Source organism: Pectinophora gossypiella, chromosome 8 (genome assembly GCF_024362695.1).
Source record: "Pectinophora gossypiella chromosome 8, ilPecGoss1.1, whole genome shotgun sequence".
NCBI classification, from domain to species: Eukaryota; Metazoa; Arthropoda; class Insecta; order Lepidoptera; family Gelechiidae; genus Pectinophora; species Pectinophora gossypiella.
Window position 1 is genome coordinate 11,512,485 of NC_065411.1, and position 22,653 is coordinate 11,535,137.

General features: G+C 40.9%; 2 protein-coding genes and 1 long non-coding RNA gene across 3 annotated transcripts in view; 1 reads left to right on the top strand and 2 right to left on the bottom strand.

The window, feature by feature from the left end:
• The window catches only part of LOC126368667 (28S ribosomal protein S23, mitochondrial), a 95,886-nt gene that overhangs the window by 3,645 nt on the left and 69,588 nt on the right, over nt 1-22,653 (bottom strand). The window lies entirely within an intron of this gene.
• Nucleotides 1,814-15,106, bottom strand: LOC126368678 (histone deacetylase complex subunit SAP130). Its single transcript, XM_050012773.1, has 12 exons — nt 14,655-15,106; nt 14,007-14,397; nt 13,710-13,844; nt 12,647-12,805; nt 12,195-12,319; nt 11,315-11,453; nt 10,981-11,095; nt 4,037-4,243; nt 3,375-3,460; nt 2,958-3,145; nt 2,527-2,649; nt 1,814-2,439 (listed from the first exon to the last, which is right to left on the bottom strand). The coding sequence occupies exons 1-12, from the start codon at nt 14,886-14,888 to the stop codon at nt 2,287-2,289; spliced, it is 2,055 nt and encodes a 684-aa protein (XP_049868730.1). The 5' UTR covers nt 14,889-15,106; the 3' UTR covers nt 1,814-2,286.
• Nucleotides 20,195-21,755, top strand: LOC126368679 (uncharacterized). Its single transcript, XR_007566624.1, has 4 exons — nt 20,195-20,540; nt 20,656-21,115; nt 21,306-21,398; nt 21,642-21,755. It is a non-coding gene; the product is annotated as an uncharacterized LOC126368679 (long non-coding RNA).

Genomic DNA, 22,653 nt, shown 5'->3' on the forward strand with positions numbered 1-22,653 from the left:
TGCGAAGATCTGCCCTACCAATGAAAATAATGCATTTCTTACAGTTTATAAAAAATAGAAATCAAATACACTTCTTATCAAAAAAATCGAAACACTTCCGTTTTCATTGTTTCTGTCCGAATTTAACACAAAAAAGAATTCATACGATGAAAAAAAATACATAAATGTATAGCTGGCAGTTTGGCCATTACAGTAATAAGCGAAAATTCTAAATTCAAAATTAGAATTTCATTTGTTTATCTTATAAACGAAATGAATCACTGTTTTGAGACAAATGTGTGTTTAGGGTTGGAGTACATTTAGCGTTTAAAAACTAAAAATTGGCGCCTATCCTTAAACTTTTTGTTTTTTATTTCAATACTGTGACTTTGGGACGTCTGAAAAAAGGTTTTTTTTTCTAAAACGTATGGATACTTCACCCACAGAAGCCGCCCAAGTTGTGGCATTGCTGGATTCTGGCCTTAGTCAGCGTGTTGTGGCTGCAAGACTGCATTTAAGCCTGTCATCTGTTCATAGAGTCTATAAACGTTATCGGGAGACTGGTTTGTTCGTGGATCGTGGACTGGTACCGCATAAGCCAGCAAATGGGCCGAAATTAACTGCAGACCATCGAAGAGCGCGCCTTAACTTTGCACGTGAGCACCTAAATTGGTCATACCTACAGTGGAGCAAAGTTCTCTTTTCTGATGAGTGTAAAATTATGCTGTATGGTAACGACGGAAGGAACAAGGTCTACAGAAGAGACGGAGAACGCTATGCACAATGCTGCATTGAAGAAAAGGTCAGCTATGGTGGCGGTGCGTGGACGGTTTGGGGAGGAATCAGCGCCGACGGTAAGACAGAGCTTGCTTTCGTGTCTGGGCCACGTCTGCCTGCACTAAACTGTCATCGGTACGTCGAAGAGTGTCTCGAGCCTCATGTGATGCCCTATGCACATTTTATTGGCAACGGCTTCATATTCATGCACGACAATGCTAGGGCTCACACCGCGGGCGTCGTACGAGATTATCTTAACGAAGTCGATATCTCTATTATGGAATGGCCAGCAAGAAGCCCGGACATGAATCCCATTGAACATCTGTGGGATGAATTAAAGAGACGAATACGAGCAAGAGATCCTGCCCCAGAAACACTTAGCCAGCTGCAAGATGCAATCCAAGAGGAATGGGACAATATACCACAGCATGTAATCGTGACTCTCATCCGATCGATGAAGAACCGTATGGAAGCAGTAATTAGAGCTCGGGGATGGAATACAAGTTATTAAATAAACGTTTTTTAGCTTTTTTTTTCATTTACGTGTGTTGTTTTATCCATTTCCTTTATACTCCATACGGAATAAAAATGACTCATTTAACAAAATACGAAACCTATGAAAAATTCATTTAAATTTAGAACATTAACATTAAGATTTGATAAGCTCATATTACTCACTATTAAACGACATTTAACATTTATTCCTAAATGTACACATTTTTCTGATAATCCTGACAAAACGTAAACTTGCAAGGTGTTTCGATTTTTTTGATGAGAAGTGTATATTTGTAGCAAGCATTGTTACTCGGCACTAGTTAGAAATCTACCCGACTACATATCTATGTAGTCGGGTAGATTTTCGAACACGGCAATTTTTGTTGCCAACTTACATACATTTTAACTAGATATCTGCAAACGGACAACGATTCTGGAATATTTTTGCGTTTACAGTAATGATATTTATTCACTTCTAATGTTCCAAGAACCAATCGCATATGGCTTGGTGCTATGGTATAAGACAGCGGCAGGAATTAATCATTATTAAAAATAAAGATCGTTTCAGTGAAAGAACTATATATTCTTATAAAAAATAGTTTAATTATTAAAATAAATCACCAATTAAACACAACTCATTCACAGTATCCTTCTAGAATTATTTTTCTTTAGAAATTCTCATAGCGTAAATGTACATATTTACAATTATTTAACTAAGATAGACCATGCTGTGACAATATACACATTGAAGCTTGGCAACATATCTGAGTGTATATTTTTTACAGCAAGGACTTAATTATCTAGCAAAATGTTCACAGATGCCAACAATAAACACTAATCATAATGTCAATGTCTGTTTATTTCACGAGAGGTAAATGTCTGTTATACTGCAAACCAGGGTTGAAGTTATGCCGGCACTGTTCACTTAAGCGATTTAGAACAACATGGTTGAGGGCTGGCTTCTTTGACAACCCTTGTTTTTTTCTTTGCAGTCTTCTTTTTGGCCGGCAGGCCGGTAGGCCGCTAGGCCTTTTGCTATGATTGCGATCTGTGTTTTCGGAAGCACCGTTTGTCAGCTTGTCGCGTGAGGATGTCGGACACGAAGTTTCTGTGCGTGAATACTCTGAGTATATCTTCGCGGGCCTCTTGAATTCCTTCGCAAACTATTTTGCTTCTTTGTATGTTACCCTGTAAAAACGAAATATCATTATTCGATTGAGAGAACGAGAATTAGACAAAAAAATGTTACATAAAGATTTATTTTCTGTCTCCTACCTTAATAAGTTCTAATAAATTATGCGTGTGTGGCTGCAGAGCGGAGAGTGCTCGGCCGCCTGCACCTTCTAATGCTTTTAATATACCGGATAACTGTGTGCCCACGTCAGCTTCCAGTGATACCTGTGGAGAAGAGCAGTTTAAAACAAAACATATTTATAACATAAACAATATTTTAGTATTAATAATATCTTGGCGTCAACACTGACATCTATCCAACCACAAGAATTAAAAAGGATAACAAATGCAGTTTATTAATTCCTTAAAAGCAGATAAACTAAGAATACCAGTGGGTTTCCACTACAGCGTAGAGGTGACGAACGAATAAGTATAGGAATCAACCAGTCACCACTAGGGAGAGCTCCGCTTCGGTGGAACGCCACCTTTAGACTACGTTTTTTTCTTGTATCGTATGAGTAGTGCATACTGACCAGGTCATCCATTTGCGCGGTGAGATGATGCACCTTCCAGCCCTCGGCGCTGGTGAGGACGTGTTTCTGGTTGGCGATGGCGAGTATGTCCTTCGCGCGCGGCTCCCTTCGCCGCACGTCCGAGGGCCGCGTGAAATGCAGAGCTGTGCTACGCCAACCACATACGTAGGTCGAGCTTAGTTGAGGCCCTGAAAGTTATTTATAGCTTTGTACGGAACTGAGAAACGAAAGAACGCGCATTTTTTGTAAATTGACGACATAATCTCGTCATAAGACTTATAATAATATCATATAACTCTGTAAAGAATTCATTGAAAGACAACGAATCATAACCGTCTTTCAACTGGAGGAGTTATAAGACATGGCCTAGTAGGCTACGAGTTCTAATACTAGCGTATTGGCGTAGTAGGCACTTACTCTTCGGTGGAGAGTTGACAGGTGGTGGTGTTGGTGGGAGCTCTTCCGGTTGGAACTCGTGGCATTGCCGTACTTCACTCGTCAACCTGCACAGTAAAGGAATACGCTTTCAAGTTCCTTTTTGAAAGTGGTAAGACAGCATGATTGTAAGTCTAAGAAAAAGTATAAAAAATTTGATTTTAGAAATAGAAGTCATTCTAACATAATCAATCTCATTTTTCTTTTAGACTTATTTTCAAATTGTAATTATGAATTTAAGTCTCGTCTCCACTGGGCAACAATTGACGCGTAACACGTGACGCTCAACAACATGTGCGGCAACGTTGCACAACAGCGCGCGACGTTGCCAGCTGAGGTGCAACATAACAAACAACTTGTTGTTTTTTATAATAAGTGTATAAAGTGATTATTAATTTAAAATTACCAGTTGTCAATCATCCGTTCCTTTCCTTTTTAGCGGACAAGAAATGAGAGCGCTCATATTCTTGAGGTATTTTCGTACAAATTCCCTCAATTCCATAGCAAATTCTTTATTGAATCTATATTGTAAGAATTAATTATCGACCAAAAATAAATCCCGCAACAAATATTGCCAGAATAAAAAAAACAGTTATTTTATGACACTGTCTGTCTACATTTTTTTTTATCAGGTCAACACTTACATTTGCTTTCTAGGCTTCTTCCTAGGCGAGACATCGTCGATCCTGTTCGGTTCAGGATCGTCGTCGGGCGCCGGCGACGACGATGCCGACATGGTGGTGGATCCACCGGAGCCCTCGCGGCCCTCCACGCTTGCGTGAACGTCCTCCCATCCTGTGCCCTCTCGGCCGTAAATAGGGGGGCCGACACTCGCGTTTTTTGATGGTGAGCTATTGGGAAATTATTGATTAAATAAGAAATTTGATATGGCGAGTTGTATGAAAATTAAACATTATTATTAAGGAAAGTTTCGTTTATTTATTTGTACACAATAGGACAGGCTAAAGGAAAATAGAAAGGAAACAGACAGTGCAATAAACTTATCTCTAAAAAAAGGTTTTAAAAATATTCTGAAGAAAAATTAAGCGCGGGGAACCGTCGAAATAACTGTAAACCGTACTTGGAACCGGAAATGTTCGGCAGTAAGTGTTGAGGGTATTCTCATATAGATTAATAAATGAGTCAGTTGTCATTCAGACTGTGTTTCATTTACATTACATGGTGGCAGCGGTGTGTGAAAAACAAATAAATATATTACGAATTGAGTATATTATACGTTAAAAGTGATTTGTGTAATAATAAAAAAGTATGGAACACGCGAGACCGCCTTCGGAACTCAGTTTGGATGGCAGCCCCGTCAGTCGGGCTGACGCATGGCGCAGATGGAAGACGCAATTCCAATTGTTCCTTAAGGCATCGGGGGTGCACAAGGAGGAGCCGGCGGTGCAATCGAGCCTTCTCATTAATTTGATTGGGGCGGATGGATTCGACGTGTATCAAACATTGACATTTGAAAAGAACACCGATCGCGATGACGTAAACAAGGTGCTAAAAAAATTCGACGAATACTTCGGAACGAAGCCTAATATTACGTTAGCACGATACAATTTCTTCACTCGTGATCAAGAAGACGGAGAATCAATTAGTCAATACGTGATATCCCTTAAGCTACTTAGTAAACAGTGTCAGTTTGATACGTTGGAGGATGATTTGATTCGGGATCGTTTGGTTTGCGGCATACGCAGTAGTGTGGTTCGGGACCGCTTGCTACGGGAGGATGCGTTGACATTATCGAAAGCCATTAAGGTATGCGAAGCAGACGAGGTGTCGTCGGACGGCAGTCGTCGGTTCGAGGCGCGCACCGGCAGCGCGGCGGGGACCGCGCGGGTGGACGCGCTGCGGGCGCGGGGGGCTCAGCGAGGCGCCGGCGGCGGCGGCGGCGGCAGGGGCGCCCGCGGCAGCACGCCCGCTCGCGGGCCGCAACGAGCGCGTCGAGGGGCCCACGTCGCCCCGGCGCGGACACGGTGCCATGGATGCGGGATGCAGTGTCTACCGGGGACATGCCCCGCCATGAATGTCAGGTGTTTTGTTTGTCAAAATTATGGGCATTACGCGAGAATGTGTAACACGCCGCGTGACGTAAAAAAAATGTACGAAATTGGTGTTCAAGAAGATAACGAAGATTACGATGAGGATGACAGTGAGTTATTTTTCATTTCTACGATTCAAAATGTGTCATGTTCTACAATACGGTCGGTAGGTGACGAGTGGCGTGAAATCTTATATTGCGATGGGGGTTCGGAAAACTTTAAATTGGACACTGGAGCGGATATTAATGTGTTATCATATAAACGCTTCAAATTGTTAGGCTTTGATGAGTCACACTTAAAACGTAAACACAACATGAAGTTGCAATCATATAGCGGTGACGTAATTCCATTAAAAGGTGTGTGCGACTTAATCTGGTTACATAAAAATAACAAATACAATTTAAGATTTGCTATTGCGGATATTACTTGTGAAAGCGTACTTGGTCGACATGCATGTTCACAGCTGGGATTGATACGTCGTGTTCATGGTTTATATATAAAACAATACGATGATTTGTTTGAAGGCTTGGGTTGCTTGCCAGGTGAATATAATATTGTTATCGATCCAAACATACCGCCGGTAGTGAGCACGCTGCGAAAAGTACCTATTGCGCTAAGTGGTAAGTTGCAAGACGAATTAAATAGAATGTTGCGTTTAGGTGTGATAAGAAAGGTCATTCATCCTACTCCGTGGGTAAACTCGATTGTAATAGCGGCTAAAAAAAGTGGTGATCTGCGTGTCTGTCTTGACCCGCGTCCCTTGAATTGTGCAATTCAACGGGCACACTTTCAACTTCCGACGATAACGGAAATAGCAACTAAATTTCACGGCGCCTGCTATTTTTCTGTATTAGATGCGAATTCTGGATTTTGGGCAGTGAAATTAGATGACGCGAGTGCTGATCTTTGTACATTTATTACGCCCTTCGGTCGCTATCAATTTACTCGGTTACCGTTCGGATTGAATTGCGCACCAGGCAAAAATAAAACAATTGTTAGAGAATTTAGAGGGGGTAGATTCGTTCATTGACGATATAATTTGCTGGGGGCGTACGAAACAGGAACACGATCAACGTTTGAGCACGTTACTGGATAGGGCGCGGAGTATCAATCTAAAGTTTAACAAAAGTAAATGTAAACTATGTGTAGAAGAGGTGACCTACTTAGGACACGTCTTCAGCAAAAACGGTATGAAACCGGATAGTGCGAAAGTTAAGGCTATTGTTAATATGCCTCTCCCCAGTGACAAAAAGGCGTTAGAAAGATTTTTAGGTGCTACGAATTATTTGTCAAAATTCATACCTAACTATTCAGAGTACATTAATCCATTAACTAATTTGTTAAAAAAAGATTCTTGCTGGTTGTGGGATACCATTCATCAAGAGGCAATAGATAAACTCAAACATTTACTGAGTACGGCGCCAGTGTTAGCCTTGTATGACGTGACACAGCCAGTCGTGCTGACAGTGGACGCTAGCAGCGTGGCGCTGGGCGTGGTGCTGCTGCAGGGCGGCCGCCCCGTAGAATACGCCTCCCGAATGCTCACCGACACCCAAACAAGGTATGCTCAGATCGAAAAAGAACTGCTTGCAATTGTATTCGCCTGTGACAAGTACCGGCAATATATTTACGGGAAAAAAGATGTAATCGTTGAGACGGACCACAAGCCATTGGAAAGCTTAGTCAAAAAACCACTGCAGTCGGTTCCAGTACGCTTACAGCGTATGTTATTACGCTTACAGGGTTTAGATCTGTCGGTTACATATAAACCGGGTAAATATTTGTACTTAGCGGATACCTTGTCGCGAGCGCCTCTGCCCGAAAAATATGACGACAACAATATAAGTAGCGGGATTGAGTGTCAGATAAATCTTTTGATGAGTCAAGTAAATATGTCTGAAAATAAGCTGAACATCGTTAGAAAGGAAACACTAAAAGACGACACATTAATGCAATTAATAGATTATATTAACAGGGGATGGCCTACAAATAAATATGATGTTACAGAAAATTTAAAGTGTTTTTGGCCTATGAAAGAAGAATTATTTATCGTTGATGGGGTCATATTTAAAAATAATTTGGTCTTGATTCCCAATTCAATGAGAAACGAAATGCTTACAATTATTCATGATGGTCATTTAGGTATTGACCGGTGCAAGAGGCGGGCGCGACAGGTGTTGTTTTGGCCGGGTATTACTAAGGACATTGAAATGTATGTAAAGCGGTGCGCGACATGCCAGGAGTATTCTCATGCGCCTAGTAGGGAACCAATGCTGCCCATTGAAATTCCTTCATTGCCTTGGAACAAAGTAGGAGCGGATATTTTCGAGCATCTAAAGAAATATTACCTAATAATAGTAGACTACTTTTCGGGTTTTGTCGAGGTTACGAAACTGAATAACATCACCACTTTGTCAGTGATAAATGCGATGAAGGAAAATTTTGCGAGGCATGGTATTCCTGAAATATTAATTAGTGACAATGGCACACAATTTACTAGCAGGGACTTTAAAAAGTTTGCTGCCGAATGGGGTTTTCAACAGATTACTACTTCACCAAATTACGCGCAAGCAAATGGAAAAAGTGAACGTGCAGTACAAACAGTAAAATCTATTTTGAAAAAATCGTTGAACAGTAATTCAGACTTTTACATGAATTTATTATGTTACCGTAATACACCTAGAGAAAATTTAAGTTCCCCGACACATATGTTGATGGGCCGTGTACTGAGGTGTCGATTGCCAGTCCACCCTGATGTGTTAAAGCCAAGCCCAGTAGCTGCCACTCAATATAATGTGCTCATTGAAAAGCAGCTTAAGAGCAAAAGGTACTATGATCAACATTGTAAAGCATTGCCAAAATTAAATAAAGGTTATTGTCTTCTTCTTCTATCGTGTGGGTTTTGAGGCGAATTACTAACCTCATCAACCCTGGTGTCAGGGTTACTATTGAGCCGCCAAAGGCCCCTGACATGACTCATTTATAACGACTACGTACTTACACAGTAAGTAGTAACCGGGACCAACGGCTTAACGTGCCTTCCGAAGCACGGATCGTCTTACTGTCGGACAATCAGGTGATCAGCCTGTAATGTCCTAACCAAACTAGGGACCACAAAGTAATTTTTGTGATATGTCCCCACTGGGAATCGAACCCAGGACCTCCGGATCGTGAGTCCAACGCTCAACCACTGGACCACGGAGGCCGGGCCGAAGGTTATTGTTATAGACAGGAACAATAGAATGAGGGGTCAAGTATTGTCAGAAAGCACTACCCCTAGGTCTTATATTGTACAAAATAAGAGAGGTATTTATCGTCGAAACCGACGACATCTTATAAAATGTGAACCAGAAATAACATCCAAAGCAAGCGCTATGCAGCAAGAAATAAACAATGCTAGTGATGATGATTACTCATCGGCTGATGAGGCTGCAAACAGTGTGGTAGAAACGCATTCACCTATGATAACTTACCGAAAAAAGTGAATATTCAACTTGTGTTCGAAACTCTGCATGTGTTTAGATTGTACCTATTTATATTTTATATAATACTTACATAATGGTACAAAATAACAATACAAAAAATTAAGTACTTTTACACTTCTCATCAAAAAAATCGAAACACTTCCGTTTTCATTGTTTCTGTCCGAATTTAACACAAAAAAGAATTCATACGATGAAAAAAAATACATAAATGTATAGCTGGCAGTTTGGCCATTACAGTAATAAGCTAAAATTCTAAATTCAAAATTAGAATTTCATTTGTTTATCTTATAAACGAAATGAATCACTGTTTTGAGACAAATGTGTGTTTAGGGTTGGAGTACATTTAGCGTTTAAAAACTAAAAATTGGCGCCTATCCTTAAACCTTTTGTTTTTTATTTCAATACTGTGACTTTGGGACGTCTGAAAAAAGGTTTTTTTTCTAAAACGTATGGATACTTCGCCCACAGAAGCCGCCCAAGTTGTGGCATTGCTGGATTCTGGCCTTAGTCAGCGTGTTGTGGCTGCAAGACTGTATCTAAGCCTGTCATCTGTTCATAGAGTCTATAAACGTTATCGGGAGACTGGTTTGTTCACGCGCCGTTCAGGATCTGGCAGGAATCGGGTCACTTCTGAGCGAGATGATCGATTTATTGTAACAACTTCTTTAAGAAATCGACGCCTTAACGCTTTTCAACTGCAGCAGCGGCTTCGTGTTGTACGAAGGGTGGCTGTAAGTGACTCTACAATTAGAAGAAGGTTGAAGGATCGTGGACTGGTACCGCATAAGCCAGCAAATGGGCCGAAATTAACTGCAGACCATCGAAGAGCGCGCCTTAACTTTGCACGTGAGCACCTAAATTGGTCATACCTACAGTGGAGCAAAGTTCTCTTTTCTGATGAGTGTAAAATTATGCTGTATGGTAACGACGGAAGGAACAAGGTCTACAGAAGAGACGGAGAACGCTATGCACAATGCTGCATTGAAGAAAAGGTCAGCTATGGTGGCGGTTCGTGGACGGTTTGGGGAGGAATCAGCGCCGACGGTAAGACAGAGCTTGCTTTCGTGTCTGGGCCACGTCTGCCTGCACTAAACTGTCATCGGTACGTCGAAGAGTGTCTTGAGCCTCATGTGATGCCCTATGCACATTTTATTGGCAACGGCTTCATATTCATGCACGACAATGCTAGGGCTCACACCGCGGGCGTCGTACGAGATTATCTTAACGAAGTCGATATCTCTATTATGGAATGGCCAGCAAGAAGCCCGGACATGAATCCCATTGAACATCTGTGGGATGAATTAAAGAGACGAATTCGAGCAAGAGATTCTGCCCCAGAAACACTTAGCCAGCTGCAAGATGCAATCCAAGAGGAATGGGACAATATACCACAGCATGTGATCATGACTCTCATCCGATCGATGAAGAACCGTATGGAAGCAGTAATTAGAGCTCGGGGAGGGAATACAAGTTATTAAATAAACGTTTTTTAGTTTTTTTTTCATTTACGTGTGTTGTTTTATCCATTTCCTTTATACTCCATACGGAATAAAAATGACTCATTTAACAAAATACGAAACCTATGAAAAATTCATTTAAATTTAGAACATTAACATTAAGATTTGATAAGCTCATATTACTCACTATTAAACGACATTTAACATTTATTCCTAAATGTACACATTTTTCTGATAATCCTGACAAAACGTAAACTTGCAAGGTGTTTCGATTTTTTTGATGAGAAGTGTATTTTTCACTATTAGTATTACAATTTCAACTTATTGTAGGTGTTTAAAATGTACCAACGTATTTTTAAGTGCTAAATTTTACTGTAACAGCTTATAAAAGGGAAAGGTATAGTTGGATAGTATATTATAAGTTTTATTTTGTATATGAGGAAGATGTTGAGGGTATTCTCATATAGATTAATAAATGAGTCAGTTGTCATTCAGACTGTGTTTCATTTACATTACAGTAAGGTTCAGTACAAAACAAATTGGTACACTTTCGATGATTAAAATGATTACATGACTAGTGATTCTGAGTACTTACCCATCAGTCTCTCTTTTCCGTAGTATGGTAGGGCGAGGCAGGGCGGTCAGGCTTGCGGCAGAGACCGGCAGTGGCCGGGCCTCTGCTATCGGCTGGACGGTGTTTACCACGCTCACTGTACGGAAGGTACACGTTAAGTACAATGGTGACAATAAACATTTTTTGTACTGTTTTAGGATACCAACATAAGGTTGGTTTGTTGGCAGGTCTAAACCAATAATTGTCGAATTTATTTTACGAATTCATATTTGGATCATAAATGATAATCACGTGCGCAGCCGTGTAGAAAGACAAAATATTGGTATTTGAATGTTTGAGGGGGCCAACACGTCACCTTGTGGCTGGTGCGCGTGCGCGTAGGGCGCCAGCGGGCGCGGCGGCGGCGCGGCGGCGCGCGGCACCTCGTAGTACAGCTGCGCCGGCGCACTGTTGCCCACCACGCCGCGGGGACCCACGCTTGCCACGCCCACCACCTGGGTGCCGGGAATAATAAGTATTTATACATTGTTTTCTATTGCTGCCCTATCCTTTGAATCAGGAATTCTGGATTTATTATTGCTGTCTTTAGCGATATAGACAGATGGGCTATAGCTAGTGTGGGTAGCTAGTTTTTAAAGGTTTACCACTTAAAAACTGAGTTTATTTAAAAGCTAATTGATATTATGTGGTAAATTGAGGCGCTCGGTGGCGCAGCGGTCAACGTGCTCGAACTGCGATTGTTGAAGTTTAGCAACTTTCGCAAAGGCCGGTCATAGGATGAGTGGGCACAAAAAAAAAGTTTTCATCTCGAGCTTCGGAAGGCACGTTAAGCCGTTGGCTGCGTTAGCAGTAGTTAATAACCGTCAATCCGCACTGGGCCCGCGTGATGTTTTAACGCCCGATTTCCCTATCCATCCATAGGCCCGTGCCCCAGCAGTGGGGACGTTAATGGGCTGATGATGATGAAATTGTGCCCAGTTAACAGCAACAGGCCTTCTCCCTATGGTATGGTATGGCAGTGGGCTCTTTTTTCCGCGTTTAGACACATAGAAAGTCCGTTAGGGCCAATGTAAGGGAGGCTTTCCCCCTATTACATGGGTCTTAAACATAGCTAACGAGGAATAGGTATAATATTATACACCTCAGATTTCGGGGATACAGGCGTGATGCTATGTTATGTATATCTATCTATAAGCATTGAATTTAGAAGCATACTTTGTATAATGAAGGTATACCTTTGCAGGTTGGTAGTTCCTCTGTAACAGGGGCAGCGGGCGGGGCGCTGTGGGCGCTGGGGTCGGAGTCACGGGCCGCGGTGTAGGCGTTACGGCACGCAGGGAACCGGAGATCACGCCACTCGCTGGAGGGATTTGTTTAAAGGTAGTTTGAGGTAATAATATTCAAAGTTAAAATGAAAACAGTTGCAAAAATTTAATACTTCTTGTTCAGTACAAGGAGAATGTTAGATGATTTGAATAATTAAAATTCAAAACTATTGCAAGTTGGTACTTTTGCATTTACTAAAGAAGAAATATTAACAAATTAGTTTTATTAACAAATATTTGCACATTTGTGCCAATTCTGGCAGACACTAACTTAATTTTCCAGTTCAAAAACTAAGTCTCATTCGCTTACCGTAAGAAAAGGTTAGTTCGTTAATCGGTACCATTATGTTGAAAATACTTACAAGTGAGCACCGTAGTGGCAGGTAGGGTGACGATGGCGGAGTGCGGGGGGGGCGCGGCGGCGGGCGGCGCGGCGCGGGGCGGCGGCGCGCGCGGCGGCGGGGCGCGCGGCCCGTACACGACAGCGCCGCGACCACGGCCCGAGCTCGCCCATGCCCCTACTAGCCAGGGAATTTTTAGTAACACTTTTTTGAGTGTAGGTTGTTTGTTTGTATACTCTTTATACATATACACGCAGGAAATTTATACGTAATATTTATCTTAACATAAATCATGGGCAAACTCATTCCTAATTTTAGGTTCCCTTTGACTACAATATTTTTTGTTGATAATGTGGCTTAAGGTGGGACACAAATGCTGAATAGGCATTTGCCGCATTCATTTGCTCTAGCCATAAAAACACCAAGACTATAAAGTTTTACTTGTTAGAATCCAGCTTGAATCGCTTATAATGATCACAGATTAAAAAATCGAATCAGAATAAGCTAGTTAAAAAAGAAAAAGAAATTGCCCTGGCTGTACTATTTTATTATTACCCGTGATCGGGATAGGTAGTGCCAGTTGGGGTCATTAACCCTGAATGTTGTGTTTAATATAGATATGACCACGAGATTTTTGAGATTGTGAGATTATGTTATATTATAATATTGTCTCCTTCTTGTATTAAATAAAAGTAAGCTATTTGAGATATAATAAGTACAGTGCGACTTATAAGTGTGAAAGTTTGTTGAACGAGACAAATAGTTAAGGCAAAAATACATAAATAAATAATTTATTTATTTATTCATATTATATTATAAAATATATTATTTCATTTATTTATATATTAAAATATTATAAACAAAAAACCCATATAAATATGTAACATACAAATTACTAAAAGAATTCACAAAATAAATGTTTAAAAAAACTCAAATACCTATTGTGTTTCAAGTTCATATAGGTAATTACTTATTACACAGTATGTTTAGTTGAGCAGTCATAAAATAACAGAACATACTGTAATTGTCTACAAACTTTGCATTTTTTTATTTCAAGACTTATGTGGAATTATGTAGTAAATACCTTGAGCAGAGGCAGCTGGTGTAACAGGGCGCACGGCTAACGAGGCGCCGGCAGCCAGACCGCGCGGCACGTGACTCGTGACGCCCTTGCTGACCAGCACACCGCCTGAAGAGCTCACATTCACGTTCACATGCACTGTTTGTGGAAAATACTATTTATTAGTAAAAATAATCATATTCTTCTTAATCATTGGTTTAAAACTATATATATATTACAGAAACTTCTAGTAAGAATAGCTTTTGAATGATATTAATATGAAAAAAATACTTATAAGTTATTTAGAAGCAAATATTTTACCTGGCCTATTAGAGTGATGTGACTGGGGTGGGAGTACTCTCACACTAGGTGGTAGAGTACGCACTGAGGAGCTCACCACCAGATTGCCGGCCCCACTCACCAGACCCTGGGCACTACTAACTAACCCTCCCACGCTTAGCACCTGGCCGCTCACTGATGATGGTACAGTCACTTGAACATTGTTAGAACCTGTGTTGCTTGTGTTCGATACTTGGGCAGACAGCTGTGTCCCCTGGCTTATGATTTGAGTCCCTGGACTCAAAATCTGACAACTTGGATTGATCATTTGAGACTGGGATATGATCTGGGAATTTGACCCAATCATTTGCGATCCTTGGCTGACAATTTGAGTGCCTTGCAGTATTGGTGAGCCACTGACAATCATCTGGGGCTGGAAAAGATAAGAAGTTGCAATTATTGAAATAACCTATATATGATATTCAATATAATGTTCGAGGTGTTTGGTATTTATAGTAGGAAGAAAGTAATTTGTCAAGGACATTGCTAGGTAATTTCAATCAGGTTTCAATTTAACTACAGATACTATAACAAGTGCTAAATGACATTACGAGTAGGTAAAATATATAATAACCTACAAAAGAAGCAGGAAAATGAGATGATTCAAGATATATCCAAGGAGGTTTTTACCTGAGAAGAGACGCTGGGCGACAAGATTGCTGCTGCAGGACGCATCATGCCCACGGGGCCGGTGTGAGAAATGATCTGCCCAGACGCTGTAGTCTTCGGCTGCCCGGGGATCAAGTGCGTCATCTTCACCTCCGTGTTGGAGACGCTCTTCACAATAGTTATTTTCTGTGCCAAGTCAATAGGATACATTTTGCCAGCCGTGACCGATCTATCATTCTCCAAATTGCCGCTCATTGTGACACACTACACATCCAAGTTTCATAAAGATAACATCTTACGAATACAATTTTCTTTTTCAGGAGTATTCTTCACAATCGACTTCTGTTTTCAGGGAGAATTTCCAAAAATCTGCGACCCAAATAAACGAAAACGAAAGAAAGTACCTTTTTGGTAGCGTACTATAGACAAACAAAACAAATTCAGTGAGAGAGAATAGAGAATAGTTGGTTTGACAAGTCAAGTACTAAGGATGCAATCATGGGCGGTTATCTTCATACATATATCATTCTCGCATTAAGTCTATGGGCGCTCATATTGAAGATGACAGTTCCACCCCGCCCCTCCTTTTTACTTCTTTCCTATTTCGCCTGCCATGCCATAGTGAAAAGACCAGTAGCCATCTTGTTCGACATGACATTTTCAAAGTGCCTCCACAACATTTAAGTCGTTTAATTCCGTAACTCTGCCAAGTTGGGTGTTAAGGATTTCACACGCGTTGTTGAGATTGTCCCAAAATTTCGTGGTTTTTGTTGCCTTACATTCCCCCTGTGTACTAACTTATTGTGGTGTGTTGTCCTTTAGTAGAAAGGTAAGTGTTTGTGCTTTTATAACGCTGGGAATCGACGGCAATGTCGTCGATTCCTAGCGAGCCGCCGGACCCTCCGGATCCACGTGCTCTCGCACAACATGGCGATCCCCCTAACCAAGAAGCAGAAATGGTCGATGCGCTGCCCCCAAGCCGTAAACGTAGGGATAACATAGACTCAAATAGTGATATTCCCAAGAAATCGAGAGTTCCTCCATCCGACTCCTTGCAAAATGTATGGACTCATGAAAACGAAACAAAAGTCTATACCGAAAATGACGACGGCCCGTTTATTGTACATGTTTCGCGGTTAGAGTCGCATCCTAAAGCTGGCACTACAATCAACCCAATCCAATTTGGTAAATTACTAGCCCACTCAAAAATAACCGATGTTGCTCGCACTGGAGTCAAGGTGGCAGGACGTAATCGTATCTCTGTTGAGTTCCTGACTCCAGAAGCAGCGAATAATTTTGTGACAAACCCCATGCTAGTCTCAAGCAACCTGACTGCCATTATCCCCACCTACAATGTGACCAGAATGGGAATTGTTCGTGGCGTTCCTACCGATTGGAGCCTTTCAGAGTTTGTGGAGAATGTTGAGCTGCCACTGGGTTGTGGCCACATTTGCAAAGTGCGCAGACTAAACCGAAAAGTTACCAAAGATGGTAATATTGAATGGGTCCCTACTGGCACCCTAGTTATCACTTTCACTGGACAAACCCTGCCAAAAAAAATATTCTGCTTCTATACTTCCCTTCCAGTAGAAATTTATGAACTGCCTACCATCCAATGCCACAATTGTTGCAGATTTGGTCACATTGCAGGTGTGTGCCGATCCAGTAAGCCACGCTGTTATCGTTGTACCCAACCCCACCCTGGTAATAGTTGTCCAGTAAAAGAGGAAGATGCCTCCTGCGTGCTCTGCTTGGGCAGGCATTTTGCTACAAACAAATCTTGTCCAGAGCTCGGGCGACAGAAAGTGATTAAAATAACAATGGCCCAAGAAAATATCTCTTTCCCTGAGGCTTCTGCCAAGGTCCCCCAAGTTCGTCGGGCTTATGCTGATGTAGCAAAAACTATGTTGTCTCCGTTAGTCCCTGCTCCATCTTCTCAACCTTCATATTCCGAGGGCCACAGAGTAACGTCACAAACCAGTTACAAAAAAACCGTGATCAAGCCAGCCCGCCCTAGAGCCCCCTCTAGTCAGGGGTATGACACTGGAACCCATCAGGCCCTCATTGCAGACAGGGACCCTCCAGCCCCTAATAACGGAGTTTGTTTAGTCAACTCTCCTGCCCCAAAGACTGACAACCTTTTGGACCTCCTCGTGAACCTTCTTATGAACATTCTAAATAGATACAATGACTTTTCACCACCGTACCACGTTGCCAACATGCTAAAGGATCTTAACCAAGTCATTACCAAAATTCAAGATCATACAATGGAATGCACAGAGTCTTCGTCCCAAGAAGCATGAAATCTTGCATATGATTAACTCCCATGACCCTGCAGTCTTTGCCATCTCGGAGACCTGGTTTAAACCGGGGTCCTATTTTAGGCTCCCGGGATACTCTTGTCTTCGGGACGACAGAACTGATGGTCACGCTGGTACTGCCATTTTCATTAAATCCTCAATTACTTATAACCGTATCCCTCTCCCAGCTATAGTAGGAATCAATGCTGTAGCAGTCAAAATTCAAAATTTTTCCATACTTTGTATTTATATTCCTCATCCAAACGTAATCTCTATTTCTGATATTGAGCTATTAATTTCTCAACTTTCTGGTCCTATTATTATTGTAGGAGACTTTAACGTTTCACATGTAATATGGGGTGGACCCGATTATGACCCCCTTGGGTGTGATCTGGTTGACCTGATGGACTTCAGAAATCTTTGCCTTTTAAACGATGGTTCTCCAACGCGTTATACTGCTCCAGATCGTAGAGTAAGTGCTGTAGACCTTTCAATGTGCTCAGCAGACATTAGGTCTATGACCTCATGGCAAATCTTATCGGAGAAATATGGTAGTGATCATTATGTTATTGTTATTTCTTTCGATCAACCGTCTCCTTCAGTCAGACCATTTGAACCTCTATTAAAATATATTATTCCTCGTGCGAACTGGGATAATTATTCCATTGACGCCGATATTCATTCGCACTCTGTCCCCACCATCAATGACTCTAATGTTGAGGAGGCATACGGCCTTTTTGTTCAAGGTATCTGTAAAGCTGCAGATGACAATATCCCAGCTAAAAAGACAAAGGTTGGTACTAAGATCTCTCCCCCTTGGTGGGATGCAGAATGTACTGAAATGTACCAGAGACGCAAAGAAGCTGAAACCAACTACTGCCTCATGATAACGACAGAGAACTATGTTCTATTAAAAAAAGTTACTGCAATGACGAAGCGCTTTTTCAAAAAAAAGAAAAAATCTTCATGGTTGCGTTTTTGTCAATCCCTTTCCCCTCGCACTCCTCCTGCCTTGATGTGGCGTTCCATAAAACGCTTTAGGGGCTCCTTCTCTTTTCGTAATTGTGACTCTAATGATTACTCTAGATGGATTCACGCATTTACTAACAGTTTAGCTCCTCTTTCGGCCCCTAATCATGACTGCTTGCCCATGCCGTACCCTTCTTCTTTTCCTCATCATGCATTTAATAACCCTTTTTCTAACGTCGAGCTACGATCAGCCCTTGAATACCTTAGGGACTCATCCCCTGGGGTGGATGGGATCCCATATTCTTTTTTAAAGAAAGCCGGCCAATACACCAAAACCCTTTATCTCTTATTAATTAATAAATTCTTTGAAACAGCGTATGTTCCGGAATCTTGGAAAAGGCAGATAATTATTCCAATCCTAAAACCAGGAAAAGACCCCTCTAAAAGTACTTCTTTTAGACCTATTGCCCTATCATCAACCCTTTGTAAGATTATGGAACACATGCTTAAGAGAAGATTGGAATGGTTTGTGGAAAGTGAGGTGATTTTAGCCGAGAGCCAGTTCGGTTTCCGTAAAGGCATGAGTACCACAGATAGTTTGGCCATCCTATCTACTGATATCAGGATTGCTCTCTCCAACAACCAGTTTTTGGTGGGGGTATTTTTGGATATCTCTGCTGCTTATGACAGTGTGCTGCTTCCGGTGCTCAGGGAGAAGCTCCTTAATCTGAACATTCCCGTGAGGCTAGCTTATTTCGTTTGTAATTTGTTGATGGAGAGATCAATCCAGGTTCGTGTCCATGGCTCCCTTCTTGAACCGAGGCGTGTCTGGCGGGGCTTGCCGCAGGGTTCTGTACTCAGTCCTCTGCTCTACAGCCTGTATACGTACGACTTAGAGGTCTGTGTTAATTCCTTTTGTAATGTCCTTCAGTATGCGGATGACTTGGTCTTGTACGCCTCGTCCGACTCTTTAGAGGAAGCAACCGGCAAGCTTAACCATGCCCTTCAATACCTAGAAAACTGGCTTGATGAACATGGTTTATCATTATCGGTAGAGAAGAGTTCTGTGGTGGTGTTTACCAGAAAAAGATCTGTCCCGGATGTAGATATTACCTTCGCAGGAAAACGAATTCCTGTTAGTAATGGCGTAAAATTTCTAGGTATTTACTTGGACTCGACTATGTCAGGTAAAGATCATCTCAATTATATTGTTGACAAATGTGAGAGGAACATTAATATATTGCGCTGTTTATCGGGTGTATGGTGGGGATCCCATCCATACACCCAAAAATTAGTTTACAACGCTATAGTCAGGTCAATTTTTGACTACGGGTCTTTTATATTAGAGCCTTGCAACAAGACTGCTTTAAGAACTTTGGATAAAATTCAATATCAGTGCTTGAGAATTATACTGGGAGCAATGAAATCTTCGCCTACAAATGCTCTACAAGTAGAAGCTGGTGACCCTCCCCTATCCATCCGTAGAACGTACCTTTCAGACAGATTTTTCTCGAAAATTGTGCAATACAATAAACATCCTCTCCTATCAAAACTAGAATCTCTCTCATGCATAATACCAAAAAATCAATACTGGAATAATAAGGATCTCCCCCATCTCATCAAAAGTTTTAAACTATAAAGTTCACCAAGCAAACATAAATCCTCTTTTTTCGACTCCTTTTGAAGCACTCCTTTTTAAACCGAATATTTTGAAGAGTTTTGGTATTTTGAAAGACTCACCTGGGGCAAATGCCCTCTTTAATGATAAAATCAATAGTGATTGGAATGACTGGCTACACTTGTATACAGACGCTTCAAAGGCTGAAGATGGGCGGATCGGTGCCGCTGTCTGGATGCCTAAATATTCGACCCTTTTAAGCTTTAAATGCCCTCCCGTCTGCACGGTGTTTACAGGCGAAGCTATTGCCCTATTAGAGGCCGTCAAATTTATTCGGGTTCATAAGTTTAACAAATCTATAATTTTTTCAGATTCTTTGAGCTGCCTTTATGCCATTGATTCAAACCTATTTATCTCTAGTTCTATACATCCGCTAATTTTCCAAATTAAAGAAATGCTGTACGAATGCTATATTAATAACACCGAGGTAGTTATTGCCTGGATTCCAAGTCATACGGGCATCAGAGGGAACGAAGTGGTTGACTCATTTGCTAAGGATGCTGCAACATCGGGAAGCTCTGATCATTTTCAGTTTTATGCACTAGATCTCAAGTGCGCGGCTAAGCCTGATCTGAATAAATCCTGGCAAAAGAACTGGGACCGTTCTAGACAACTAAAAGGTCGGTATTATGGGGATATCCAACCGGAGATTCCCACCAAAACATGGTATTCTAGATACCGCTTGGCGGATAAACGATCCACCTCGGTTGTTTGTCGGTTGCGCATTGGCCATACATGCACCCCTCTACATCTGTTTAAATTAAACTTACGTAACACGCCCATGTGTGACTGTGAAACTGAAGAAGGCTCCACAGATCATATACTTTTTAATTGCCCTTTACGACCTATTTCATTATACGATATCCTTCCTTCGAAAATTCCTAGGCCCATTAACGCGAAATCCCTATTATTATTTACTAACACGTCGTTCATAAAATTACTGTGCAATTACATACAAAAGTATGATATTAAGTTATAATCATTTATGTTTTAACCAATATTAATCATGCCTTGTGATGTTTGTTTTGTTTTTATGTGCTTATAATATATGTGGTGTTGTGTTGTCCTGTTTCAGGAAATAGTGATACCTTTGGAAGTACTTTTATGGACATTATCTATGGACAAATGTGATCCCTATACTTGACATTGGCAGTAATGGTTGTCTCTACTCTATGACGACCGGTTGCCATACAACCATAAAGTTGAAGTTGAATTCCGTAACTTATCCTCTCAATTTTTGTAGCTGTATATCTAACTTTCACCATGTCCCATAAGTGTAGTGTTGTGAGTTGTGATAGTAGACGAAAGGACGTAAATTTTTATAGATTTCCAAAAATCTGAGATAGAACTCCAAAAATGGATAGAGTGCACATTGGTTCTGAAAAATTGCAAAGTGTCCTGAACTTACCAAAAACAGAAAAGGTTTTTCTCATCGCCACGAGTAAGATCTCGTCTCAGCATCGACGCTTATCCAACATTATTTGTTATTAACATTATCTTATTACATGGCTTACACCACGACGCCGATGGAACCAGTAAGTAACCTCAGATTTATTTAAAATAATGTACCACATTATTTATTATTAAGTTGCCATCCTATTAACAATTGATGATCTGTTTGTTGTTCTGCTCAGATAAGTTGGTCTGTTTGGGACAGTTGGTAGTGAAAAGAACAGTGGCAGAAGTCTGAGAATGCAACTCACTGAAACATTTATTGCTTTTCAGAAAATGTCTCTCATGAGCACAATTTTTGCAAGAAGAGACTGCATGAAAACCATTCCTACAGCAAAGTTGAAGTTCCAGAGAAACGTAGAAGTGGTAAGTTTTACACATCTTGAATCAATGATTAATATTTATGATATACACAAATATCCAGTTACGGGCAATTATTTTGATATTGTTTTACTTTTCATATTTATCTACAGATAGTACACAAAAAAAATTGCCCTTGACAGAATGGACTAGGTATGGGTGTGGCGTAGTAGGATGTTTATTTGTTTACGTCGATTTAGAGCTGTTGTGAGGTTATTATTTTAATTGATTTTGTGTTTCTTATTTCAGATGCACCCATTTACTTCACCCCTCGACGCCCTACATAAAGAAGGCGTGTGATTTTCACGAAAAATCTCTGACATCAATTTGTGCAAGAATTTACTCTGAGTACATGAGATCCAGAAAACAATCCATTAAAAAATAAAATTATTAATAAATAGCACTACCTATTTCATTTCAAATTCCCATTCCAAATGAAAATAATTAGATTTTATCACGAGGGTGAAAAGGGGAGGTGATTTAGGCTTAAAAAGGCTAAAATTGCTACCACCCAAAGCTACTAACTTCCAAGGCAAATAATTCAATTTAAAAAAAAAGAGCTGTCATGTTCTATAAGAGCAGTTTCCACAGAGCAATTTTTTACTATAGAACATTTCCGTCTGATGCGTAGCATCTCTACTTGGTCTGTGGATGCAATTCACAGTCCGTTCCGTTGTATGTTGTATCTGTATCCAATGAGGGCAAAGAATGAGGGACTTCCAGGTTCCGTTCCCCATATATAAATATAATCGTTGCTCGATAATTGCTTCTCTTTATTTTGGTGTTTTGATGAGAATAATGTGTGGAAGATATAATGAAGGACTATCCAGGCGACGTTCGCCAAAAAATACAGATGGCGCTGTACAGATTTGCCTTCGTCCAACCTTCCAATTTTATGGATAACAGACATCATCATCATCATCTACGCCCACTGCTGGGCATAGGCAGACAGACAGACATAATGGGTATCATTTATCTTTGTTTTTGGGTATGAATAACGACCCTAGTTATTACACCCAGGCACAATGACGGACTTTCCAGGCTACATTCCCTAAAAACAATATAGATGGCGTTGTACAGATGTATCGAGATAATTTTCTATTTTCTCATTGCTACTTGCGTGTCACAATCTAGACCTTTCGCTATAGAATAAGGAATAATACTCTTTATCTTTGCGAGATTGATTGATCGCGATTCGGATTGACCGTCTATTGTCACCCTATCCAAACCCTATCGGATGTTTTTTATTTTTCTTGCGGTT